Here is a 27,833-nt window from a genome sequence, read left to right on the forward strand (position 1 = left end):
CTGGCTCTTTCACTGGCCCTGGGGCAGCCCCTGCCCACACAAACCCAGGAAGGTGCCCATGGCCTTGGCTCCTGAAGCGCAGGAATCTCTCTGACCTGACCACGTGGCTTCCTCCCCCTTCCCTTCCTGCTCCCCAGCCTTCAGGCCCATTGTTTTCTGCATCTGGTCCTGCCTGAGTCCCTGTCTAGGGGAATCCCCGGCCTTCTGCTCCCCTGCCTCGGAGATTTTTATACTTTTCCCTCTCCCACGCCTTCCTCTCCTTATCCCTCCCTTCCCCTGATTCTTGTCTCCCCACTCCTGTTTATGACAGAGTCCCATGAACAGTACTCCTCTCCACCCCTGACACTCCTAAGGATGTGGATGTGTTCGGGTGTGCCCTCCCCCCATTCACCTCCTCACAACAGTGAGGACCCCAGGATCACTTGCTGCCCCAGCACCATCCTGGTCTTACACCCTGCCTTGGGCTGAGTCTAGAGGTTTGTAAAGGATTTGAAATGATGGGAATTTAAGGCCAGCTTCCTTGAGGTGGGTGTTTGCTGCTGAGTCCTTAAAGCTGGAGGTACCCATTGGGACATGGGCCTGTGGGCCTGTAGGACAGGGGCAGCTGAGGAAGCCCCGTGGCCTTAGAGCCATCTGTGCCCCCTCCCTTCCCTTCATCTTTTCTTCCCCACACCCGGTCCATGTTCCACTCCTGGAGGTTTCCCGTCCATGTCACTTGTTGAACCACATACAGCAAGGGCTTGAATCCATGGGGCCATCTCCTACAGTATGGTCCTAGAGACAGAACACTCACAAGCTTGGAGACATTGTAAAAGTCCCTTAACCTCTCTGGGCGTCTGTTTCCTTCTCTGTAGAATGTAGTTTTCACCCACCTATTGAGGTTGTGGTAAGGATGCAACGAGATGATACCTATAAGGGCACAGGGAAGGCACTCATTGGGACTGTTACTGTAGCTTGTATTATTCCCCAGGTTTTATGCCTCTGATGCAAATGGTGAAGATGGCCTTGCATTTGTCCGTTCCGTCCTCATTGGCCAGGAAAGCTCACTTTCCAGGGCTTCCTCAGCTCAGGCTTGGGCCATGCTGCCTGTGCATCAGAGTGAGCCAGCACAGGCCCCATGTTCAGAGACGTGCCCTGTGCTCACTGCCCCTGGGTGATAACTTGCATGGCAACCTCGCTTCTTGGCCCTCATGTGTCCTATCATGTGCAAGGCAGCTAGCAAGACAAAGTGACCCACAAGGGGCTTGTAGTCTAAGGAGGGCATGGGGAAAAGGAAAGAAGTGGGTCCAGTGGCTCTGCATTCGGGCCTGGGGGTCAGGGGAGGCTCCCTCATGGAGGGCACTGGGCCGAATCCTGAAGACATGGAGGAGTTAGTCAGAGGAAGGTGGGTGAACAAGGGAGAGACTGAACATGCAGGGGGAGCTGAGTGGACAAAGGCCAGAGGTGAGGGATCTGGCTCCTTATAGTACCTCAAGAGGGCCTGTGTGAAGAAAGAGGAGGAAGAAGGTGGTCTAGGGACATTAGAAGGGGCCGCCAGATCCTGGAGGGCCTGGGGTCCCATGGTAAGAATTTGGACCTTGTCCTGAAGGCCACAGGGGAGCTTTTGAATGGAGATGGATCAGATGGCTCTGAGAAGGATGATGAGGACAGTAGCTATAGGCCAGGCCTTGTCCTGAGGTCTTTACCTACATCCTTCTGTGCCACCCTCATACCAAAGAAAGAAGCTGAGCACAGAGGGCTCGCTAACTTGCCCAAGATCACGCAAATTGGACCTCCAAAAAGCCCCTTGGGCTGCACTCTGGAAAATGGACTGGAAGAAAACAGAGGAGGGAGAGGGGGAGGCAGTTGGGAGTAATGCAGGGGAGCTTTGGTGCAGAAAACTCTGGTGCAAAGAATGTTTCCAGAATGCCATCTGGTGGCCAAAGGCAGAGAAAAAGGTACAGAGGCAGAGAGGTGCGTGGCTAGAGTTCACGAATATCCATATCCATAGCTCTAGACCCATGCTTCATGGAACACAACATAAGGAGCTTATCCACGAAGACAATCGCTTCCTTTCAGGAGAAACCTAATGTCACCCAAGGCCCACTGAAAGAATTATGGAATTCATGATTTTACCTGTGTTAATATTTATATTCTTGAAGGGACACTGTGATATCTATGCTCTGTTTGTATGTGTTGCCTTGGCTGTACCATGGATGCAAAAAGTGGTCTCACAGGTCACAAGAAAACTTGAATTTAGATTTCACAGATGGTTTTTATGGTTGTTGTTTCTTTTATTCACACTGGGGGCACAAAGCTGAGACAACCCTATAAGAATCCAAAGCCAGCAAACAAGGTGATTCTCTCTGGGAATGAGATCCCCACTTAGTGATTTTCTCTCTTCCTTTCTGGCTGCGGGGATCAGTTGTTCTTTAGCAGTCATATGTCAAGAGGTGAATGGAATTTGTCTGGAGAGCCCTCATCACTCTGAGTTTTGAAAATTGGTTTGAAGTCATGCAGGTACTCTCAAATAGGTTTGGGAAAGCTAAGGATGGCCTCCCTTATGTCCGAAATATTTTTTTTTTTTAAAGAGGGCAGCATCAGGGCTGGTGTTTGAAAGCCTTGCTCACCACCAACTTTGAGGTCATTCACACTTGGGCCCTTGGCTATGGGGAGGGGTTGGGGGACGAAGTGGGAGGGGTGGAGTCAGGATTTTTTCAAAACACTTGGTGTCCTGAGGAGACTTGAGTCAGACCAACAAGGTGGGACTCTGACCCTTGGGGGGACTCCCCGCTCAGCTGGATGCAGGCTTAGGATCATACTCTATGCTATGAGCGTGCTGCTTGGCTGGCTTCCCACCCTCAGGGCTCCTTGTGAATCTGCCCAGCAGCTGCCACAGTCACCATCACAAGGCCACTTGGTGAAGCTCACAAGCTTCATCCTCCTTGGGATCATTCCTGTTGGGAGGATGACAGGACCACCCAAGGGCAGCCTCTTTCTTTTAGCAAGGCCTTGTTGAAATTAGAGTCAGTCTGGCCAGGAATCTTGATGGGGAGACTCAGGTAGATGTTCTGAGTCTCCTGCCCCTGACATGGCACTTTGTGGTCTTTGCTGGGACAGATGACAGATGTCCACTCCCACACAATGGCACCTCTTTCTGGGCCCAGTGCAGAAAGAAAGATGTACTTTGTAGGGGAAAGTTTGCTAAGAAATAGAACTTTTCAAGGAATGAAAGGCTTTGTGTTTTGGTTGTCTTGGTTAAGAGTGATAGCTCTCAAAAAGGGCCAGGTGTCAGAATCACTTTTCTGAATTCCAGAGACAGGGCAAGAAAATTCAAACGTATCCCCTTCCCACCCGGCTGAAGAGAGTTTTATAACTGCCAGCTCCATTCCCTCTACCATCCCTTCAAAAAATCTTCACCTTTTATTTGGGACAGAGTTGGGGAAGTTGATTGGAACTTGGTTCTGGAAAGAGAGGCTTAATTGATCTACATAATAAAAGGAAAATAGGAGAGAGGGGTTGATGAAGGCCGAGGAAATGATGGAGGGGGTACTGTGAAGGAAGGTAGCAACTTGAATTTGAGGACTTGTGAATGAATTGTTGTGAACCATGGGTCTCCTTCATGATTTTCAAGAAAAATGCAAGAAAAGACTTAAAATTTATTAGCTTTAGTAACCACAATGGGAGCACATAAATTCTGAGTTGATAAGGGTTACACATATTTTTTTTAATGTGTATTTATTTTTGAGAGAGACAGAGACAGAATGCGAGTGGGGGAGGGGCAGAGAGAGAGGGAGACACAGAATGCGAAGCAGGCTCCAGGCTCTGAGCTGTCAGCATAGAGCCCGAGGCGGGGCTCAAACCCACGAGCCGTGAGATCATGACCTGAATCGAAGTTGGACGCTCAACTGACTGAGCCACCCAGGCATCCCATGTTACACATGTGTTTTGTCTCTCTCCCCCAACCTCAGAGGGAGAGTGGGCTACTTCTAGCACGTAGATTTTAATTCTGATATATAAGTCACTCCGACATACACCCCATCTCCACACCAATCTCACTGAGAACCACTGACTTAGAACTCCTTAGAAGCACTAACAACTTTGTCAGAGCCAAATTCTACAGCCATCAGGCCTTTCTTACTGTGTGTCCTCCTGGTCCGCAACTCTCCCCCATGTTTGTGTCACTACTCAGTAGAAGCTCTGTGCATAGCTGGTTCTCTCCCCATATTTCTGCAGACTGACTCTTCTGTCTGCTTCTTTGATTCCATCCTTGGTTTTCCCTCCTTCTGACTCCCAGGTGTGGGCATGTCCCCAGATACTGTCCTCAACCTTCTCTTCTCCATAGGGTTCTTAGCCCAGAAACAGGTTGTAAAGATTTAAAAAATAAAAATACAAGATGCCCAGATAAATTTGAATTTTAGACAAATGATGACAATTTTTTAGTGTATTTTTACCTGGCAGTCCTACTCAGAGTGATATATAGTCTCAACACAAGTTTCTCTTCTATCTTTCTGTTTTCTCTCCTCCTCCTCCTCCTCCTCCTCCTCCTCCTTCATCCCCTTCTTCTCCCTCTTCCCCAATCTCTTCCCCTTCCCCTTCCTCTTGGCCTTCTCCTTCTTCTTTAGAATTTTGATTTACACAGCGAGTTTGAAAATCTATCAGTGAACACAAAAATCAAACATATTGACTGGAAGCATCGTCTGTGCATGAATATTCAGAAGCTGACTGTGTTGATTGGCCTTGTTATATATTCAGCATTGCTGGGTGACTCCAATATCGAACCGTTCTCACACTGACAGAACCACCCCAGGGGGAAGCCTGGATCACATTCATTCATTAGCTTATTCGGTCATCCAGTCACTCATTTATTTGGTGGAATTCAGCATGTTCGTCTCTATTTACAAGGTCAGTTTTTTTGGCAAGGAAAGTAGCTCAAGTTGACCCACATTTTCCCTTCCTCTGAACCATTGGTTTGGTTTTCTTTCTTCACCCAGAATCTAATCAACCTAATTCTTGCCTTGCTTCAGAAAGGTTCTTGCAGGAAGGAAAATGAGTCTTCCTATCGTTACATAAATTCTCATGGGGCTTCCCTTTGTAAGTTTATGACAGCCAGGAGTTGAGCCTGGAGCTCTGAGAGAAACAGCCACACACTGATTTATGATGGCAGCTGCTGCTAAATCTCACCCCCTTTCCTTCTTACAGAGCCATGTTACCTTGGGGTTACAAAACCCTTTTCACAGTTATTCAGGGGAATAATAATAAAATGCCAGGTTGCAAGTATAAACATGATCATTCTGTGCCTATTATTGTAAATCAAATTTTACCTTGCATCAGAAGCACAGAAAACATTTTATGCTGTCAGCCACCTCAAGCCTTTTTAGGAGTCTATTTTTATATAGCCGTGGGATGACCTGAGGTATTGCATGAGCTGCCCCAACCTAAGAAGCTGGTCTCACAGGTGATCTGGCTGTTTCTCCTTACACACCCAACTGACCATTTCCCTTGAGTGAAGTGTTAACTTGATCTAAGCGTAGCATTGGGGTTAATGATGTGGGCTCAGGGCTCCAGTCGCCTGGATTCAAAGTTCGGTTCCATAATATACCATGTGTGTGACAGTGAAAAGTCACTTAACTTCTCTGTTATCAGTTTCCTTAGCTTTAAAATAGGGATGATAATTGAGGATGGCTCCATCATCTACTAGGCTTGGGGACAGTGATGGAGGGGAGTCTCTTTCTTTCCCTCTGTATTCTCATTCTCACCTATCATCATGTCGTAAAATCTAATCCTGATTTCCTTAGGGTTTTCCCTTTTAATTCTTATGGCAAGAACTATTTTGTTCTCTTTGTATTTCTGCTACAACAAACCTAATTCTTTTATAGGCTACAGCAGAGTGTCAGATTGGTGAGGGACTGGTCCTAATCTTGAATGTCACCACTGTTTGACATTGGTGAAATCACTTCACCCATTAGTGCCCCAACTTCCTCATCCGTAAAATGGGGAGACAAGATTGCCTCAGTTATGGAGTCCTGGGTATTTAAATGAGATAATGCACATAAAGTGCTTAGCACAGTATAGGGCTGGGCACATGCAAAAAAGCTCAATTATTTATTTATTTATTTATTTATTCACTTATTTATATTTTATTTTCGAGAGCGAGAGAGCACACGAGTTGGGGAGAGGGGCAGAGGAAGAGAGAGAGAGAATCTTAAGCAGGTTGTATGCTCAGTGTGGAGCCCAACATGGGGCTTGATCCCACAACCCTGGAATCATGAACTAAGCCAAAATCAAAAGTCAGACACTCAAACAACTGAACCACCCAGGCACCCCTGGGGAAAGCTCATTTGAAAAATGATAAAGGACATGAAACCAAAGATACAAAAGTCTTTTATTTTTATGGAGTCCAAAACCAAATTTTATTACAACACTGTCTCTGGACGCTAAGCATTGAGTCCAAATTATTAACACTGCTTTGAAATTCTCTCTTCTATTCCCTCCATCCTGTGACTTCTGACATGAGGTCATGACATGATGTCACAATTCACCTCCTGCTCAGATTTGTGAGAATTTCCCGAACTGGTTCTTAGGCTCCCTTACTTTTTGCATCTGGAAGGTCTCTGACAGGATTCATGGTCTCACCTGTGGGAAAGTGAGGTAGGGTTATCATATGTTTTGCTTTTGGTTTTATTTCCTTTGGCTAAACATGAATAATGATATTAGTGAGTGACTATAGAGACTCTTCTTCTGTCTTTGCATCTTTAAGGAATATGTTTCTGGTTTGGGTATCTATCACAGGGGTTGGTTAGGTTTCTGGTCTGTGACAATATGGAAAATTAGGAGTGGTTATTTGCAATTCAAAAGTTTCCCTTTGGTGACAGTCAGGGAAACCCCTCCAAAGCCTTGATTTACTCACTTGGTTTTTCTTCTCTTCTGGGTGCAGGACCAGCAGCATAATTTGTGGAGCCAAATGCAAAATGAAAATGGACAGCTTCTTATTAAAAAATTAAGAATTTCAAGATGGCCATAGGAGAGCATTAGACCAAGAGCAGGACCCTTGTAAGCCTGAGGCCTTCCTGAAAACAAGGCCCTGTGGCTTGTACACAGGTGGCTGGCCCCTGAAGCCAATCCTGCCTGGAAGATAGTGGCGGTAAAGACTTTTAGAATCCTGTAGGTTTGCATTAGAGGACTACCCTTGCAAGTTGCTTTTCTCGGGGGAGAAGTATATGATAAAGAGGACACAGGAGCTTATTAGATCATTAGGGCACATTAGTTTGATGGTTTCCAAGAATTGGAACATTTTAGCATCCCACTTAAGTGCTGAGAACTTTAGTGTTTTGTAGCTAAAACTTTCTTATCGAGATATAATTCACATTTCATAAAATTCACCCTTTAAAAGTGTGCAGTCCAGTGGTTTTTAGTATATCCACAGAATTGTGCAGTCTTCTTCACTATCTAATTCCACAGTATTTTCATCCCTCAAAACTAACCCCATATCCATTAACAGTCACTTCCCATGAACTCCTGCCTCAGCCCCCAGCAGCCACAAATCTGCTTTCTGTCCCTGTGGATTTGCCATCTCTGGACATTGCATATAACTGGAACTATACAATTTGTGGCCTTTTATGTCTGACTTCTTTCACTCAGTACAATGGTTTTAAAGTTCATCAATGTTGTAGTATTGATCAGTACTTCATTCCTTTTTATGGCAGGATAATATTTCATCATATGGATATACTACATTTTGTTTATCCACTTATCCAAGGACAGACATTTGAGTTGTTTCTACTTTTTGACTATTGTGAATATTGCTGCTATAGTGAACATTTATGTACACTATACACAAAGAAATAGGTACAAACGTAGTTGCATATTTGTGCACGTTTTTGTGTGAATGTATGTTTTTAATTCTCTTGGGTATACACCTAGGAGTAGAGTTGCTGCGTCTTATTGTAACCCTATGTTTAACTTTTTTTTTTTTTTTAATGTTTAACTTTGTGAGGAACCGTCAAACTGTTTTCCAGAGTAGCTACACCATTTTGCATTTCCAGCAGTGTATGAGGGTTCCTATTTCTCCACAGCCTCACTAATACTTGTTATTATCTTTTTATTATAGCCATCCTAGTGAGTTTGAAGTAGTTTCTCATTGCGGTCTTGATTTGCATTTCCTTGATGACTAATGATGTTGAGTATCTTTTCATGTGCTTCCTGACCATTTGTATATCTTCTTTGGAGAGATGTGTATTCAGATCCTTCGCCCATGCTACAACATGGGTAACCTTGAAAACGTTTAAAATTGGGTTATTTGCGGGGCTCCTGGGTGGCTCAGTCGGTTAAGCATCCGACTTCAGCTCAGGTCATGATCTCACAGTCTGTGAGCTCGAGCCCCACGAGCTCAGGCTCTGTGCTGACAGCTCGGAGCCTGGAGCCTGCTTCAGATTCTGTGTCTCCCTCTCTCTGACCCTCCCCCATTCATGCTCTGTCTCTCTCTGTCTCAAAAATAAATAAACATTTAAACAAAATTTTTAAAAATTGGGTTATTTGCTTTTTGTATTGTTGAGTTACAGAAGTTCTTTATATATACAGAATATTAGATCAACGACTTGCAAATATTTACTCCTGTTCTGTAGATTGTCTTTTCACTTTGTTGATAGTGTACTTGAAGCACAAAAGATTTTAGTTGTGTTGATTCCAATTTATCTATTTTTTCTTGTGTTTTTTTGGTGTCACATCTAAGGAACTATTGCCTAATCCAAGTTTAGGAGATTTACTCCTACATTTTCTTTTAAGAGTTTTATAGTTTTAGCGTTACATTTAGGTCTTTGATCCATTTTGAGTTATGCATATGGTATGAGGTAGAGGGCATGTGATTATAATTCCCACTCAGTTTCTTAATAATCATGTGACCTTTGGTAAGTTCCTGAACCTCTCTACTTTGAATTTCCTCATTAATAAAGTAGGAATAACAAATAGTCTCTAAAACCATAAGGTTATGGTGAAGAGAAGCATCCTGACTGCTCAATAAACATGGTAGTTATTAGTGTTCTAATATGAACAGTGAGTGAATGATTTCATGGAGGAGGTGCCCCAAAGATGGGCAGCATTTCTGAGAAGTTTGGATTGGGGAACCTTGCTTACTCTACCTGGAGGAGCACGTCTGAGATTGTTATAGGAGTGTCTGTCTTGGATAGAGAACTGTCTCCCTTTCACCTCTAGGGATTGGCAAAATTTCGAATTCCAGGGCCCATCCCCGAACTACGGAAAGGAACCTCCTGGTCACAGAATCTGCATTTCTACCCACTTCTCCAGAGGCAAACAAATTTACCAGGCGAGGCGGGGAGAGTGGTGACGGCGATCGCCCAAGCACCGCCGCCTTTGGCCTTCAGGGGGCGGCCGAGGGACCGGGCGGTCACGGCGGCTGCGCAAGCCCTCCCCTCGCCGGGCCGCCAGCCGGATCCGCGCGGCTCAGCTGACAGTTCCAAACACGGAAGAGGCGGTGCCGAGCGCTGTTTGAGCCGGGCGTCTCCAGGCCGGGGCGGCGGTGGCGGTGAGCGGACCAGGGCTAGGGCGGAGGGCGGAACTTTTGGGCCCGGCGCGGCGGGGTGGCCTGAAGCGACGGTGTGGACCGAGCTCCGGGCGCGCGAGGCAGAGAAGAACGGCCGGGCCGGGACTGCTCAGTGGGCCTGAGCCTCCCAGACCTGGGACAGGGCGTCCCCAGCCCGGTCCGGCTAAGATCCCAACCCTCTTCCCACCCGGGGCGCTCAGAGGAGGAAGGGGAAGGCCCAGGCCCTGTTGGTTCGGGACACCTGGGTCTCGCTCACACCTCACGTTCTTGCAGCGTCCTCTGTGTCCGAGCGCCGGGGCAGGTAGCGAGGCTGGGGCCTGCCCCCGGGTTGTAGGTGAGTCGTACCAACAACGACTCAGCACCCCGGGTGGTGAGCTGTGGGGACACACTCGGCGGCGTGCTCATTCCGGAGCCAGGGCTGACCCCAGCTCGACACTTTGCACGGTGTGGCCTGGGAGAATGAGGAGGATTTTCGCAGGCCGAAGGGAAACCCGGCGGAGGAGGGCTTCCCTCGCTGGTGTAGCAGTTTCCGTTTGCCGAGACTAATAGTAAACTTAATATCTGTCGGGTGGCGCGGGGGTTCGTCTCGTTCCTGGGTTACAGATGAAGAAACAGTGCTCTGAACCCAGATTTAGTTACATATTAGCTTTGTGACCTTGGGCCGGAAACGGACTTAAACTGTCATTTTTCTCATCCGTGTAATGCAAATAGAGGACTTGCTGCGTGGGGCTGTGGGAATCTGCCAGGAGTTAATGCATTTAAAGTGCTTAGCACAATGCCTGACACACGGTAAGAACTCAGTGTTACTTTTCTCGGTGTTATTGTGACTCCTGCTTCTAGTGGGCTGTAGCAAAGCAGTCACTGAACCTTAGAATTCTGGTCCCCCTTTTCAGCACGCTGCATCTTAAACCAGTTCAGTTACATATTTGTCTCCATTGTCAAACGCAAGGCACTGCTAGATGCTGAGAGCAACACACTGATGCAAAAGACTTGAAACTTGCCCTTAAGGAGCTAATGTGGCCTGAAAGTGTAAGTTCATAAACTATTGTAATGCAAAGTGGGATGTGATAATGTCATAGAAAAGTTACCGTAAAAAAAAAAAAAAGTTTGTTCGATTTTTAAAGAAAGACAGGACATCTAATTGAAAATTTCTACATATAATAGGGTCTTTGGAGATGAGTCTTGAAAGCTGAGTGGATAGAATGAAAATGAAATGTAGGTCTGTCATGTGAATTAAGGCACTGGGACCTGGTGGCAGCTTCAGAAGCTGGGGTTTGTGCGGTAGGTTTTGAGGAGCTGTGGATGGGAAACTCTGGTTGAAGTAGAGCTTCTTAATCCTAGCTGCACATTAGAATCACCTGGAGAGCTTGGGCAACTACTGATGCTTGATTTAATTGCTTGATTTAATGGCCTGGGTATTGAGATTTTAAAAAGCAGCTCCCCAGGTGATTCCCATGTGCAGACAAGATGGAGAAGAGTAACCTAAAACCTGAATCATTATAAAATCATCTCTCACCCCATTTACAAATGTTTACACTGGAAGAAACAAACTTAATTGTTCAGCATTAAATAAGGTAATGTGTAAGGACCTAATACAATATGTAATAGGCGCTCAATGAATGTAAATTGATTGTGACTTTCATTCTTAGTTTATTTGGGAGTCACACATCTGAGAATTTGGTTTCAGAATTACCGTTTCTTATAGGATTTTTACATAAAACTTCAGAGTGTTCTTAGGATTCTCCATAACCCATTTATCGACCACCCTCCACTTCCATTTACTCCCAGTTGAGAAGTCTGGCTCTAAAATTTTCAAAGTAGAACTTGAAAGTGTGTGTATATGTGTACCTTTGCACGCTTTTGTTCTGTTTTTAAATATCTTGCTGTCACACTTAAATTGACCTAATGTTGAGTGTCCCTAGCAGGATTAATTTCATAGCAGGTAAGAGGAAGAACTGGAGGGGGATAGAAAATGAAAGAATAGAAGAAGCGAAAGAAGAAGGGAGAAACAAAAACAAAACAAATCCAAGAAGATGCTTAGATGTTTATTATGAGACATGGTGTGCTCAACTCTCATATGATGCTGGTATTCCACCTTGACTCCTCCCAGGGCTGAGGGCAGTCAGATAAGGCTTCTCACACTGCTGGGGCCTTGCAAACACTCCTTTAACCACATGGCTCTGTTAGGCTGTCCTAAAGAAAGTAATAGGCAGCTGTAGATTGATTGACTATATGTTAGGATGTGTTTGACTTAGCTGGTAATAATGGAAATTTGGAATTAAAATTTGGTGAGGGTCCTGACACCATCTTCTGGGTTTTTTTGTTTTTGTTTTTTTTTTCTGCAGATGGCAGGATTTCTATAGTATATCTAGCATGAGTTCCAGATCTTGGCATTTTATCCAGCTTCGACACTCTTATCTCCACCTCCTGGAGAATAAATGGGATTTGCATGAATTCCACATTCTGAATTGAAAGACAGACTGCATTGCTAATAGCCTTTTCTTCTGATTGTTAATAACAGGTACTAACTCACCTCAACTAGAATATGTTAGTGTGTTCTGTTTGGGATGGGAATGTAGCTTAAGCAGAACCATGATGATCTGCTGGGGAAAAAAAAAAAACAATTATTTTTTAAATGGAATCATTTTAAATGAATTTGTTCAAATTTTGAAGTGTCACCTTTTTTTTAAATGGAATCATTTTAAATGAATTTGTTCAAATTTTGAAGTGTCACCTTTTATAATGTCCTAACTTTGCAATTGTGTATGCTTAAATTAAAAAATGTTAGTCAAGAGGGGGCATTTGCAAATCCAGTTATAGTCCAGTATTTTAATTGACAGAATGGTAATTTTTTGTTTTAATAAAGTAATTTTCGCAGATACTCATTACATATTTTTTCACATTTAAATTATCTGAAATTGTGGTGCATTTTTCAGTTGATACAATTAAAAAGTATCGATTTTACATTTTAATTATAGCATATTTTCATTCTCAGTTTCACCTGAAATAATGGTAGATCTTAAAATTATTTTTAATAAGTCTGGTGATATTTTAAAAGTTTAATGTTAGGGGCACCTGAGCATCTGACTCTTGATAACAGCTCAGGTCGTCATCTCCTGGTGAGTGAGATTGAGCTCCCTGTTGGGCTCTGCACTGACAGTGTGGAGCCTGCTTGGGATTCTCTCTCTCCCTCTCTCTCTCTGCCCCTCCCCCACTTGGGCACGTGTGTGCTCTCTGTCTCTCAAAATAAATAAACATTAAAAAATATAAAAATTTGATGTTATTTTGCTGCTTCCTCAGTTATCTAACCCTCTTATATAGTATCTGTCCCTGTAGCATTCTCTAGAACAGGGTGTTCTGAACTGGGAGCCATCCCCCACTGCACCCCTGGGGGGCACATTTGACTATGTTGAGGGGCAAGCACACTGTTGGCATATTGTAGGTTGAAGCTGGGGGGCGCCTGGGTCGCTCAGTTGGTTAACTGTCTGACTTCAGCTCAGGTCATGATCTCGTGGTTTGTGGGTTTGAGCCCTGTGTTGGGCTCTGCTGATAGCTCAGAGCCTGGAGTCTCTGCTTCAGATGCTGTGTCTCCCCCTCTCTCTGCCCCTTCCATGCTCATGCTCTGTCTCTCTCTGTCTCTCTCTGTCTCTTAATAATAAATAAACATTAAAGAAAAATTTAGTAGATTGAAGCCAGGGATGCTGGTACATATCCTGTAAGGCTCAGGATAGCCTCCTACTACAAAGAATTGTTTGTTCCAAAAGGTTAGTAGTACCGAGGTTGAAGAAAACCTGCCCTAGAGACTTTTAGGGATTTAGAAAATTCATTTAGGGGTGCCTGAATGGCTTGCTTGGAGCAATTTATGGTTCTTGATCTCGGAGTTGCTACTTCAAGCCCCACGTTGGGTGTAGAGATTACTTAAATAAATAAAACTTAAAAAAAATAATAAATCATTTGTTTTTAGTAAGTATATTACCTATACTTTGACTTTTTTTTTTTTTTTTTTTTTTAAGAGTGTGAGCAGAGGAGGGGCCAAGGGAGAGAGAGAATCTCAAAAGCAAGCTCCATGCTTAGTACAGGGCTTGATCCCATGACCCTGGGATCATGACCTGAGCCTAAATCAAGAGTCAGACACTCAGCCGACTAAGCCCCCCAGGGGTCCCTACTTTGACTAATTTTGTGAGCAAGGCAATTTGCTAGGATTGGTGGACAAGTCAGAATAATTTGAAAATTTTTAAAAAATTTTTAGATCATGCCTTTTTTCCCTAAATTTCTGATGTCTGTTACAGTCAGCACTTAGAAGCACCACAATCATCATTTTTTAAAAAGCTGTTACTATTGCAAAGGTACTGGAGTATTAGATGTGTCTATCACTTTTAGTTGAGCAGAAGATTGATAGTATTGGTTAATTCTTTGCAGTTTTTTGGGTGCAACTTTAACCTTTTTTGGGGGGTGAGGGTGGGGATTGCCCCTAGATTTTTCCAAACTCTCTGCCTTTTCTATTCTTAATTGATTTGGATTAACTTAACTTCAGCTCCAGAAAATTAAATGTCGTCAGAAGACCGAGAAGCTCAGGAGGATGAGTTGCTGGCCCTGGCGAGTATTTACGATGGAGATGAATTTAGGAAAGCAGAGTCTGTCCAAGGTGGAGAAACCAGGATCTATTTGGACTTGCCGCAGAATTTCAAGATATTCGTGAGCGGTTAGTTAATAATACTCTCTTAAACAGATTTTTCTAAATAAAAGTTATTCTCAATTTCTTAGTGTACCCTAAATTATTTACCATCTTGTGTTTATAGGCATTGGTGATAGATGGTAGTATTACAGATTTAATGCATGTTCCTGTTTTAATTGAAAATTGGACTGAGGGTGCATAGTTTTCAATTTGATTTGCCTTTTGACCACTGAATTGGGATATTATCCCGCATATTTCATGCATCCTAATCTTCTAACTAGCAGTTTATCAGCTATGAGTCATTAGTTGTTAAACAGGAATAATAAAAGAGAAAATGACATCATGTACATGAAAACGCTTGGAAAGTTTTAAAGTACCATGGTGGTTGTCAATACTATTTGGTTTCCAGAATCATTTCAACTACCATAAGCCTGTGACGTGCTGTTACTCTGTGACCTTTTGCTTCAGAAAAAAAACACACACAAAAATAAAAAATTGCTGCTTTTGATACAGACGTTCACAGAAGACTTTGATGCACACTTTCTCAAAATGTTTCTACTATAAAGGCCTTGAGTAAAGAAAGTAAGTGTAATAATCTAAAATGAAACTTCGTGAGAGTGTTGTGTGCTGTATCTTGCCCTCGAGCCTGAGATCGTTGTGTTGGCACAAATTGTCCCAACTATGATTCATGGGAAGTTGGCACATGCTGGTCTAAGTAGGTCATAGCTCTTGGATAGAAATAAAAATCCTTTTCTCTAGATAGTGTCTTTAATCATCTACTGTAAAACAACAACAAAAGAAAACATTGTGTATTACTTACTAGTGTTAGGAATTGTACTCACAAGTATGTACAAGAGTAAGTTATGTGTCTTCCTTAGAAATGTCATGGTGCTTAGATTTTTCAGGGGCTTATAAGATTTTTTTTTCTTTTTTTTAAAGGTGGTGGCTATGAAGTTATAATTAGGAAATAGAAGGTGCTTTGGGGGAGGGTTTTTATCCCCTCCGCTAAAGCGTTAGTCTTTCTTGAGCACCTGCTCAATAGTAATGGACACTCAAGTGTTGACCGACTGATTCTTTCTAATTTTTGTTTTTGGTTCAGGCAATTCAAATGAGTGTCTCCAGAATAGTGGCTTTGAATACACCATTTGCTTTCTGCCTCCACTTGTGCTGAACTTTGAACTGCCACCAGATTATCCATCCTCCTCCCCACCTTCATTCACACTTAGTGGCAAATGGCTGTCACCAACTCAGGTTAGACCCGAAACTTAATTTCTCCTATCCATTTTTAGAAAGTTAAAAAATCATCTTTAATTGAAGACTACTACCTTGATGATCTTGAATTCAGTGCATGAAGAACAAATGGCTTTGATTTTGTAATTTTTTCCCCTTGCCTTCATGAAACCTGATGTTAATGAACTGAAAGTGGTGTTTTAGAAAGGAACGGCAGTAATTAGGATGACTGATCATTGTGAATTGCAGTATGAGTAATTTTTAATCAAGTATATATATTTTTTCTTCTCTTGCTATTTTTCCCATCTAATCTGTATTGTAATAGAGACTATAAGGTCCTTCTCGTTTTCCTTAGATGTTGGTATGCCTTTTTTTTCTTAGTTTCTTATCCATTCCTTAAATCAAAGATTTAACTGTAATTAGGAGGGCTAAAGTTGTGCTGATGTAGTTATAATAAACAAATTAGCTACGTAAACAGAATAAGTTCTTTTATTTCTAGAGATCTGTATGTTAATAACAAATAATTGTTGACTGGTCTCACATGGATGTAAATACACACAACTAGAAATGTGTATGTATCTCCAATGTCACGAAGAGGTCTCCTATCTCTTCCTGTACCTTCTATCTCACGAAGGTTTGAGACCTTATATTACGAACCTTGTATTATGAAGCCTTCATTTCCTCCGGCTTATATATCCTTTTCAAGTAATCACCTCGACTCTTGATTGAGACATAAGTATGACTTGAAGCTAATATAAAGCCCTCTGAGATAGATAATGGATCAATAGCAGCTACTTTTCTACAAGTCGTGATGAAGATTGATAGGCTGATGTGTATTAAGACAAAAGCTGTCAGAGTTCCTTGACCTCAAGGAACAGCTTGTCAGTTTTTCCTGTTTGATCATGGAGTTTTTATTCCACCCCACTGACTAGTCTAATCTTTGAGTGCTTTTGTAAAATTGAGCTTATGGTTTAAAAACAAAATTAAATTTTACAGAAGAATAATACATGTAGAATAGAAAGGAGTATTATTACCTTACATTCTGATATCTGGGCCAGAGGCAATACATGCAAGACAGTGGATTATTTGCCCAAGAATGTCAAGGCTGTTTGACATTTAGATCACTGAAAGCTGACTGAATTATTTAGATATTTATAATCACATTTCTCCAGAGAGCTTTTGATACTTTGTATCCATGCCTGTGTGCACACACTCACACACAAGCACAGAACAAGGACAGATAAACTGAGCGCATGGCTGCAGTTTCAGATTCCAGCCAAGTAGCATCTCCTTACTGCTGGCTTTTGGGAGTGTGGGGAGAGGAGGGTTGTTTGTTATTTTATGTGTTACAGCTGAAATAACAGTAGGATTCCCTGTCAGATAAATTGTTATGCGTATAATTGATCTTTTAATTGGCCTTGTATTCCTTCTTGGTTCAATTCTTGTTGGTTGCTGGGCCCTGCTTCCTTGACATTGTGAATGTCACCTGTTGATAGTGAAGTTGACACATGGTCCTGTCTGTCACTGGATTGGGGTTGGTAGAAGGGAAGTGGGTTTAACCTCATAGTATTTTCCATTATGCCTCCCCTGATATATATACATACACATACACATACACATACACAGTCTCTCTGTTATTCTTTCCTCCTTACATTTATGTGTACCCCAGCTGCCCCTTTTGAGAAGGGGTGGAGAAAAAAAGAGGATTGAGAATGGTTCTTCATTGGACTTGGTGGCCCAAATAGCACTCAGAGTTTCCCTTTTCGTATTTAGTACATTTTACACATTTCAGCAGGTTTCTCAAAAGTATGATTGATCTTATAAGCATATTCATGTACATGTGAAAAAGCATTTTGAACGGTATTTAACATCCTAAGTTTTCAAGTTCAGGAAGTGTTTAAGTTCTTGCTTATATAGGGTTTAGTGAATGGCACTGTGCAGAGCAAGGAACAGAAAATGTGGTCCTTTTTCACTTGTTATTTAAATTTACAAAATTTGTCTGCATCTGGAAGGCTTATTTTTTTTGTGTTTAGCTAAAAAGAAAAGCTGCTTATAATTCCTGAGCTCTACTTACCAATATTTTACATTTCTAATGGAAAATCCTCTTACATTTGCCTTTCAAATTGAACACACCACCTTTAAAGAGGAAAAGTCGAAGTAGTTTAAATTTGGTTGCTCAGCTTAGAGAGTGTGAGCTTTCCCTATGGCAGCCGAATCATGTTGAGGGCTTATAATCGTGTCCAGGTTCCATAGCATTCTGTGTCCCTTCATTAACCAGGATCTGGTGTAAGCTCAGATTGCTTAGTTAAAACCAGCTTATAAATCTGAATAACAAGGATTCTGAGGTTGGATTCTGTTAGTGACTCTTTCTCTTGAGTTGGCTGTTTGATAGGACTGAAAGCTAGAATTAAAAACTTGTACGATATTTTTAAACTGCCCTCTTTCTATTATGCAGGGTACCTACAGGGCTAGGACTCCAAAGGAATAGAAATAGTTCATTTTAAAATTAGCTCTCTTTCTCCTACATGAGATATGTAGCAACACTAAAACAAAGAACAAATAAAGAATCGAAAACTTCTCCACCTCAGTGGCCCCTATGTAAACCTGTGCCCTTCACAGCCTTGCCATGTCTCTTGTTTTCATGGTACTTCTTTTAGTTTTTGACTTTGTTTTCTGCTGTGACTCACATTGTTGGATAGTTTAAGAATATAAGAATATTCTTACTCTCTTTCCAGCACAGTTTATCACAGCAGTAAAACAAACAAACAAAAAACATGTTTGGAATTGTAAGGGCCTAACTTAGAGGTTAAAAAGATTTCAAGAGAAATGAGGAGTTGACAGTATCCTCCTCTTTCCAAACTCACCAGCACCCTCGTGTGTTTCCTCCTAGCTGTCTGCTCTTTGCAAGCACTTAGACAACCTGTGGGAAGAACACCGTGGCAGCGTGGTCCTGTTCGCTTGGATGCAGTTTCTTAAGGAAGAGACCTTAGCATACCTGAATATTGTCTCTCCTTTTGAGCTCAAGATGGGTTCTCAGAAAAAGGTGCAGAGAAGGATGGCTCAAGCCTCCCCCAGCACAGAGCTAGCTTTTGGAGGAGCTGCTGGATCCGATGTTGACCAAGAGGAAGTTGTGGATGAGCGAGCGGTGCAGGATGTGGAATCGCTGTCGAGTCTGATCCAGGAAATCTTGGACTTCGATCAAGCTCAGCAGATTAAATGCTTTAACAGTAAATTGTTCCTGTGCAATATCTGTTTCTGTGAGAAGCTGGGTAGCGAATGCATGTACTTCCTGGAGTGCAGGCACGTGTACTGCAAAGCCTGTCTAAAGGACTACTTTGAAATCCAGATCAGAGATGGCCAAGTTCAGTGCCTCAACTGCCCAGAACCCAAGTGCCCTTCGGTGGCCACTCCTGGTCAGGTAATCCTCTACTCTCTTCAAAGCTGCCTCCCGTTTCTCTTTCCCAAAGGGAGATGTTTTCTCAGGATTTTCCTTGCTAGGGCTCATCAGGCCAGGCTGAGGCCTTGGAGCCAGCCCACAAATAGTTTCACTGTATCCATCAAGAATGCTGGGGTCTTATTGTTGAAGCCAGTGTAAATGCTTCCTTTGCTGGACTTGGAATGGGCAGTTCTTGGCAGAGATGAGTGTTAGAAAAGTAATTATAAAGTGTTCTGGTGATTTACTTTGTTTATCTGCTGGGATCCCATCAACCCTGGAGAATCACTAGCCTGCCTTTGTGTGAGGTTTGGATCTGAAGAGCATATCCTTGGAATGGGTAACAATCAGGGACAGGGTACTTGGCTTGACTCTTTTTTTTAAATCAACTTTGTTAAGCCATCACTATACCCATTTTTTGTTTTTTAAAGTTTATTCACTTTTGAGAGAGACAGAGACAGAGCTTGAGCAGGGGAGGGGCAGAGAGAGAGGGAGACACAGAATCCGAAGCAGGCTCCAGGTTCTGAGCTGTCAGCACAGAGCCCAGCGTGGGGCTCAAACTCACAGACCACCGTGAGATGATGACCTGAGCCGAAGTGAGACGTGCAACTGACTGAGCCACCCAGGCGCCCCCACTATACCCATTTAAAGTGTACGTTGGCTCAGCTTTCACACATGTGTAGACCCATATAACTACCACCTCAGTCAGGGTCTAGACTTGTCACATTTGGTTTGATTTTGAAGTGAGATAGAGTGTTTTGATTCATGTGAACTTAGCACCGGCATTTTAAGGATCTCCCCAGAATCAGAACCGTTTGGGCATCATTAAACTTGCGTGGTTTATTTTTCCCTCCAGGTCAAAGAGCTAGTGGAAACAGAGTTATTTGCTCGCTATGACCGCCTTCTCCTCCAGTCCACCTTGGACTTGATGGCAGATGTGGTGTATTGTCCCCGCCCCTGCTGCCAGTTGCCTGTGATGCAGGAGCCCGGTTGCACCATGGGCATCTGCTCTAGTTGCAATTTTGCCTTCTGTACCTTGTGCAGATTGACTTACCACGGGGTCTCTCCATGTAAGGTAACTGCTGGTAAGTGTTAACTGTGTCAACTCAGTCCTCCTATCCTCTATGCCACCCGCCACCCTCCCCCCCCCCCCCCCCCCCCCCCCCCCCCCGCCAAAAAAAAATCCCTATCACTTCAGTCCTTCCATTTGGAAGTGTTCCTTCAACAGATATTTTTGTTTCAGTTACTGTCCTAGGCTCTGGGGTATCGTAGTGACCAAATACCCTCATGGAACTTATATTTTAATGGGTAGGCAAACAGAACAATAATGATATTAGATGGTTATAAGTGCTATGGAGGAAAAAAAATAAAGCAGGAACAGAATATGAAGTGGCTTGAGGTTTTATGCTTAGGGAAACCAGGGGAAGGCCTCTCTGGCAAAGCGGTTTGAGTAAAGACTTGAAGAAGGAACTAAGGAAACGGCCATGCAGATACCAGGGGACCATTACAGAGAAGGAATGGCAAGGTCATTTCTATCTATGAACGTGGAATAATGTAGCTCCTAGTTGGCAAGTGCAGACCATCTTAGCTGCCACTCTTGTTTCCATGGCACATACATCTGATCAGTCATCAAGTTCTTTGTCACTGAGCCCAGGAAAGTCTCAGAATCTTCCTCAACACGTAACGCTTCAGAAAGCCACCATTTATTAAAGTGGACACAGGAGGTGGAACCTGTTTGCTAATTCTGATCTAAATAAGGATTGAGAAATCAGGCGTTGACCTCAGTTTGACTGGACTTTGATGGCTTAGTCTTTCTCAGACTAACAGGGATAATGATAATAGCTACTATTCATAGGGCTATTGTCAGGATAAAATAAACTATTGTAGTGCTCCTCGAAGTTGGTATTGTTGTTAAACTGGTCCGTGACAAGATAAATAAATTGAGAGGTCTAGAAAGGTACAGTGATTTCACAGAGTAATTTTATGTCCGATCTAATAAAAATTTAAGCTTAGGTTTTTTTGTCTTATTATTTGTCTAATAATTCATTTGATTGTATTTTGTGAAAATACTGGTCCTTGGCAGAGTGGTGGGGGAAATACTGGTTCTTCAACATAGTTTGGGAATGACAAGCTAATACGTGTAAAATGCAAAATGGTAACCATTAATGCCATTATTACTGTGGTTCCTAATTGCTATCGTAAACAGAGTGTCAGTATCTCCAAGAAAGTAACCCTAAGGGGAGAATGAGTGAATACTTCCAGTTTGCCTAGAGCAGAGTATTATAGTAGATATGGGCAGATGGGATGGAGACTTCACCAGAGTATAATAGAAGCCTTTGCTTTAGACTTGTATAACCTTATCATTGAGGAGCTGAGGTGTGTTTCAGGTGTTTCATAACATTTGTGGAAGAAATCAAAGGGGCTTGGGGGCTTCAGCAAAATTAAGAATCCCTTTCTGTATCTATTCATGCCTGTATATCTATATATTGGATAGTACTATATAAAATACATAAAATACTAACAATTATTTTGAGAACTTTAGTGCAATAATCTTTGCTCTTAAGATATCTGGGAACACAAAAGTGCTTTGAATTTTTAGAGGGATAAAAATGACAGGATAAAAAGATACAGGTCTGCAGCTTCTAAGTAGAGGTGATGGAGCCATGGGAATGTACGATACAGAGAGAGAAAGCTTCCCCAAAAGATTCACTACATAAAAAGACCTCTAATGAGTATGAGGAAAATAAACTAATAAAATAATTATAACGTTATTGAGAGAGGTTTTCAATGAAAATGTTGAAAAACTAAGGTAATAGAATGTGAACAAAAGCCTTTGTCTGCAAGTAAAGCCTTTGGGACTGGCTGCCTGTTACATTTGAGTTAAGTGCTAGAGCTGTGCAGCCAGAGAGAAGAATATCAAGGGGAAACGTTGACAGGAGGGACTTTGCAGTACCTGTGGGTGGCAAGTTTTATTTGTTGACTTTTGTTGTATACAGAATCGAAGAGTCTTAGCTCTTAAGCCAAAGATACTTTTGTTTATTTGGTAGGCTTTGTTATTATCAAAGGGTGAATGATGCTGACTTCATGGAAAATGAGTGTGTGTTTCAACCTTTGTGTCTTTGAGCTAAGTCATTCTTTAACAGTATGCCGCTGGTTGCACAAACATGTCAACATTATTAACTCAAAGTCAACGAGAAAGATGGCCTCTTATTCTAATACCTTGAGCAAGTCCAACTTCTCTAGCTGGAGGATTCTTCTATGTTCTTTGTTATTTGTACATGTGTCATTTTTACCTAGTTATAACCTAAAATATGCCCTTTTCTGGATTCTGTAATGAGTATTTTAGTTGAGTTGTAGCCATCTCATTTATAAGTTTTTTTTTTTTTAATTTTTTTTTAACGTTTATTCATTTTTGAGACAGAGAGAGACAGAGCATGAACGGGGGAGGGTCAGAGAGAGGGAGACACAGAATCTGAAACAGGCTCCAGGCTCTGAGCTGTCAGCACAGAGCCTGACGCGGGGCTCGAACTCACGGACCGCGAGCTCATGACCTGAGCTGAAGTCGGCCGCTTAACCGACTGAGCCACCCAGGCGCCCCTCATTTATAAGTTTTTAATAACTAAAAATGATGTCATTAACTGGCCCTTTCACTTGTGGTTATTCCCTTGGACTTTAATTTGTTTGCCATTGTTACATGCATCTCTGTGCATATAACTTCATTTTGGATTATTTCCTTATGATTAAAGTCCCAGTAATAACATTATTGAATAATCAAAGGGTTATGACCATTTTTAAATGGTTTTTAGTCAGCTTTGCAAAGTTGTATAAAAGTTAATTTTCCATTTCACTTTCCAGAGAAATTAATAGACCTACGAAATGAGTACCTGCAAGCAGATGAGGCCAATAAAAGATTTTTGGAACAGAGGTATGGCAAGAGGGTGATTCAGAAGGCGCTGGAAGAGATGGAAAGTAAGGAATGGCTAGAAAAGAACTCAAAGAGCTGCCCATGTTGTGGGACTCCCATAGAGGTAAAGGTTCGGGACAGACTTGGCAGACAGATTTGCAAGCTCGTTACGATTGCCTGAAGAAGCCTATTGTTTATGACTAGGGAAACATATTTATCAAACCTTACTTGGAACATGCAAATTCACTACTAAATATTGATCTTAAGTGGATGTAGACTTCCTTTTCAAAATGCTTTCACAAAGTGAAAATTATTCTCACATTGTTTCACATCAAAATGGAATGGGTTATGACGAAGCCACAGTAGAGCTACAATAAACTCTTACCTCATCTCCATGATATAAAAACTCAAGCCTGGCTTCTTAGAACTAATTATCCGGGAATTTAACACACCTGCGTACGAAGTAAACACTTAGGAAACGACATTTTCCTATTAACTTGAGCCAAAATAGACATTTAAATGTATTGCTTCTTGACACAATCTTAATGTTTTTAAAATCAGAATTTATCTTTGCATTTGGTTCTCCCATTCTGATCCATTATACCTGAATTGAACCTGGTGGTGATTTTCCAGTTACTCCACTAAGGAAACTGGCATTCTGTTGAACCACTTCAGACGTGCCTCAGCCCTCTGTTAGAATCGAGGACTTGATACCAAATGTTTACTTAGATTAAACTACACGTTCCATGTATAATATACACATTTGGTTTGTATCTCCTGTTGATCAGAAAAGTTTTGCTAAGTATCTAGTTGTAGGTACACCTGCTGAATATTTTCTATATTCTACTTGTAATGTGTAATAGTTACAGCATGTTCCCTGTGTATTTAAACCCTGCACGGGGTAAAAGGAGAAGTTGAGGAGGACATTGTACTGAATCTTTTTGGCATGTGCTTTCCTCTTGCTTTAATAGCCCTGGTATTTTTCTCTTTCCATCCTTCCCACCAGAAATTAGATGGTTGTAACAAGATGACATGTACTGGATGTATGCAATATTTCTGTTGGATTTGCATGGGTTCTCTCTCTAGAGCAAACCCTTATAAACATTTCACTGATCCTGCTTCCCCGTGTTTTAATCGGTATGTATACATAATCCTGTAGTCTCAGAAACAGATTTTGGACCATTTTTCGTAGAGAATTCTCTTATATATTTTCTCACATATATGGACTTCTATATTGTGAGTTTATGTTGAAAATATGCCACTGGGAAATTTTATTTTTTATCTTCCTCAGTGAAAAATTTCAAACATAAATAAAAGTTGAAAGACTATGGTTAATAGGATATCTTCTACCAAAATGAACAATTGATAGTATTTTGCCGTATTTATTTTCTAATACTTGACTCTAAGTTGGAGATAGGATACTTTATCTCTAAATACTTCCACATTATCACCTAAAATAAGAAAATTCTTCTACATAACATAGTACTTAAAGAAATTTAGTGATGGTGGCATATTATCTCCTAATAAACATATTTAAAACTTCCCAATGACTCCTAAAAATATCTTTTAAAGCTGTGTTATTGAGCCACAATATAATCAAATTCAAACATTTTATTTGGCTTTGTCTTTATAGTCTCTTAATAGAGAAGAGTTTTTCCCACTTTTTTATTTTTTAAGTTTATTTATTTTTGAGAGAGAGCACACAAGCGGGAGAGGGAGAGAGAGAGAGGGAGGGAGACACAGAATCTGAAGCAGGCTCTAGATTCTGAGCTGTCAGCACAGAGCCCAACTTGAGGCTGGAACCCACAAACTGCGAGATCATGACCTGAGCCAAAGTCGGAGGCTTAACCAACTGAGCTACCCAGGGGCCCCTTCCACTTAAAAAAAAAAAAAAAAAAAAAAAAGTTAAAGATTTATTTATTTAGACAGTGTGCACGTGAGCAGGGGAGGGGCAGAAAGAGAAGGAAAGGGAATCCCAAGCAGGGTCCTCACTGTCAGTGCAGAGTCTGACATGGCGCTCAGAATCACCAACCTCAAGATCATGACCTGAGCCAAAATTAAGAGTTGGACACTTAACCGATTAAGCCATCCAGGTGGCCCTGCTCACCCTTTTTTGTTGGATGCATTGAGGAAAACATTGACATTTTAGAGAGTCCAGGCCACTTGTCCTATAGAACATCTTAGTCTCTAGAGTTTTCTTTCTCCATGTTGTCTTTTAGTTACTCTGTCCTCTCTCTTTCCTGTAGATTGGAAGTTAGGTCTAGACTGAGTTTGAATATATTTAGAGTTAACATTTTTGACAAGAATACTTGTGTACTTCATTTTATATCGCATTAGGTCCGTAATGTCAGGCTCTCCCATTGTTAGTATGCTGCTCAGTTCTGTTGCTTGCTCCACTGTAATTGTAAGTTTTCTTGGCATGCCTGTGTGGCTCAGGGGTTAGGCGTCCGACTTCAGCTGAGGTCATGATCTCACAGTTCCTGAGGTTCCTGAGTTTGAGCCCCACATTGGGCTCTGCGCTGGTGCTGTGGAGCCTGCTTGGGAATCTTGCCTCTGTCTGCCCCTGCTATGCTCTCTCAAATATATTTTTAAAAAATGTAAGGTTTTGGTTTTTTTTGTGTGTGTGATTAGTAAGTAATATCTGGGGTGATGTCTTGGCACAGTGAAAATATCCTGTTTTTCAACAGCTATCATTTCAGTGTCAGTTTATGATCTTTCTTAAGAGGCATATGTATAGTACCTAAAATCATTGGTGTTACCTAACTGTAAGAAAAGTTGAAGAAACAGGTTCTCTCCGTGAACCATTGTAAATCTAGTGTTGAAAATTACATGAATTTTAGGTAACATTGGAAAGAAAAACGAGTTGGCAACTATAAAGCATTCTACCAGTGGAGAATGCAAGGGTGATGAGGCAGAGTAGAGTGACTCACGTGTAATAGAGTTACAGTGGTTTAGAAGAGTTCACCTTCTTCTGGATTGCCTGACTTCCCTAATCCTGGTTTATTCCATTTACTGTATACATTGAGTATCAGGTTTTTGATACCCATTTCCCCTTATTGTTAATCCTTGGCCTTAAAGAGTTTGTCTGGATCCGAAAAGGGCTATTCTTGTAAACTTTAAGACAGCTTGTTCAGAGGGACCCATATTTCAGCCCTCCCCAGTGTAGTGATTGAGAGAAAGGAAAAGCTGTTCAAAGATGTTATCAGAAGAGTGCAGAAGGTAATTTTGAGAGAAGGAAAGAGATTATATTTTTTCCAAGTGCATAAAAATGTACCTTATTTTATACTTCCAGGTTGTTCCATGCTGTGGATGTTAATGGAGATATTTGGGAAGATGAGATTGAAGACTAGTTAACTCCTGCTCAAGATAAGGAAATGGAATGGTTTACCCAAATCTTGTGTCAAGTACACAAAATAGTTTTGCAGGATATTTAGGGTACCATTTATGCACTCATCCTTTGTAGAAGATGTGGAAGAACAAGGTTTATATTTCCATGTGGTACTACTGATAAAGGCACATGCACACGTTTTTCAGTGTAACATAGAGAAAATTATAAGCCAAAGGTTCAATGAAAACTAGAGAATATTAAATACTACAGTGTGCCCGAAGCTCTGAATAGTTAAAAAGTAAATATTTATTTTCTTCCCCAAGCTTTAGGTGAAGAGAGGAGTCAAGAGTTAAAGTTATAGACCTTTTTATCTGAAAGCATCCCTCTAAGACATTATGGGGAAGTCCCCTCAGTACTGCTCCTTATGACTGGGGTAGGTAGAAAGAAGCCTTATTAAAATTGTACCAAGAGCCTGATCTCATTTACTCCAGGTCATGTTCCTTTCACCCTAAGTTTCTGCCAAGTGACTTTTCTTTGAGGAAGCCCTTTTACTCAGTAACTGATTGGATGACCCAGTGTCATTTTGATCTGCTTTTCCGAATAGAAATTTATAGATAATTTAAAAAATCTTTTTAATGCCAAAAACACTGTGGGCCAGCTGGTATTTATTAGTGGTGTATAGTTCACTGGTTTTGAGCCCAGTCTAGAATTTAATGATACTGGCTCAGAAGAATTTCAGTCCTATTCAGCTCTTCTAGGTGGTAGAGCCTAGATTCAAAATGACTTGTCTTTGCTACCCTTTGTTCTATGCTGTCTCCCTTCACTCATGCCCTACCTTCCATTAGTAAGGACAGTTTTAATATTAACTCCAGCTCATATTTTTATTTATGCTGGAATAGGAGAAAGCCTAATATATTCCCAAGCTGAACAAGCTGCATTTTTTAAAATTACCTCTATTTTGAACTCCCCACCATTGTAGTTCGAGTCCTAATTTTCTGAATTCTTTTTAAAGGTCTTCTCTAATGAGCTATGGAAATTTGGCTTCCTACCCTTTTTTTGCAACAGCACTATTTTGGGGGATAATTTTGGCTTGATTCCTAGATCCCTGTTTCTGGATTTTGATGGCTTTTTGAAAAATTGTGTTTCCTTGTGGTTTGGTGAATGACTTGGTAGCAAAATGATTTTTTGAAAAAGAGGACAGAGGGATACAGCTGCAGCTGTGAACATGTTCTTTTTTCCCAACTTGTCATTGAAAATTGGGGGATCACTTTTAACCATTTTATGTGTGTGTATCCAGAGTCAGCAAAGACTGTTTCTGGATTGTCAATGAGGCTGCTTAATCTTAAAAATAAAAATAATTTAAAAATTGTCTTATAATTAGAGCAGAGTTGCTGCTGTTCTGTCTCCAAAGCAACTGATCACATTTTTAAAAAACTTGATGGCATGTAACACATATTCTTAAAGTGAACAGAAAAAAAGTCATGGAATAGCACCTGTTCTTTTATCCAGACTCGTGACTGAACTTAGGTTTTTAGGGCCCATATTTTGTTTCAACCATATGGTTCATGAGCTTTCGTTTTGCACATTTTATATAAGAACTAAAGTTAATTTCGTATATATATATATTTTTTTAAGCTTGTGTATTTTTTTTTTTATTTTTTTAACGTTTATTTATTTTTGAGACAGAGGGAGACAGAGCATGAATGGGGGAGGGTCAGAGAGAGG

At 41.6% G+C, this 27,833-nt stretch overlaps 1 protein-coding gene across 10 annotated transcripts; it reads left to right on the forward strand.

The window, feature by feature from the left end:
* The first annotated feature begins 6,538 nt into the window (after positions 1-6,538).
* RNF14 (ring finger protein 14) lies at positions 6,539-27,488 on the forward strand. Of its 10 annotated transcripts, XM_042937945.1 has the most exons (11): positions 9,537-9,872; positions 10,250-10,327; positions 10,432-10,567; positions 11,884-12,059; positions 14,073-14,240; positions 15,313-15,464; positions 18,334-18,861; positions 19,733-19,961; positions 22,732-22,904; positions 23,787-23,917; positions 26,073-27,488. In XM_042937945.1, exons 5-11 carry the CDS (start codon positions 14,087-14,089, stop codon positions 26,128-26,130), a joined length of 1,425 nt encoding a protein of 474 aa, XP_042793879.1. In that variant the 5' UTR covers positions 9,537-9,872; positions 10,250-10,327; positions 10,432-10,567; positions 11,884-12,059; positions 14,073-14,086; the 3' UTR covers positions 26,131-27,488. The 10 variants fall into 10 exon arrangements, with proteins under 10 accessions (XP_042793895.1, XP_042793919.1, XP_042793887.1 ...); XM_042937961.1 differs by lacking the exons at positions 9,537-9,872; positions 10,250-10,327; positions 10,432-10,567 and adding exons at positions 6,539-6,630; positions 6,917-7,123; XM_042937920.1 differs by lacking the exons at positions 9,537-9,872; positions 10,250-10,327 and adding an exon at positions 9,459-9,520.
* Positions 27,489-27,833: the final 345 nt, after the last annotated feature.

Source organism: Panthera leo, chromosome A1, assembly GCF_018350215.1.
Source record: "Panthera leo isolate Ple1 chromosome A1, P.leo_Ple1_pat1.1, whole genome shotgun sequence".
In the NCBI taxonomy this organism is placed as follows: domain Eukaryota; kingdom Metazoa; phylum Chordata; class Mammalia; order Carnivora; family Felidae; genus Panthera; species Panthera leo.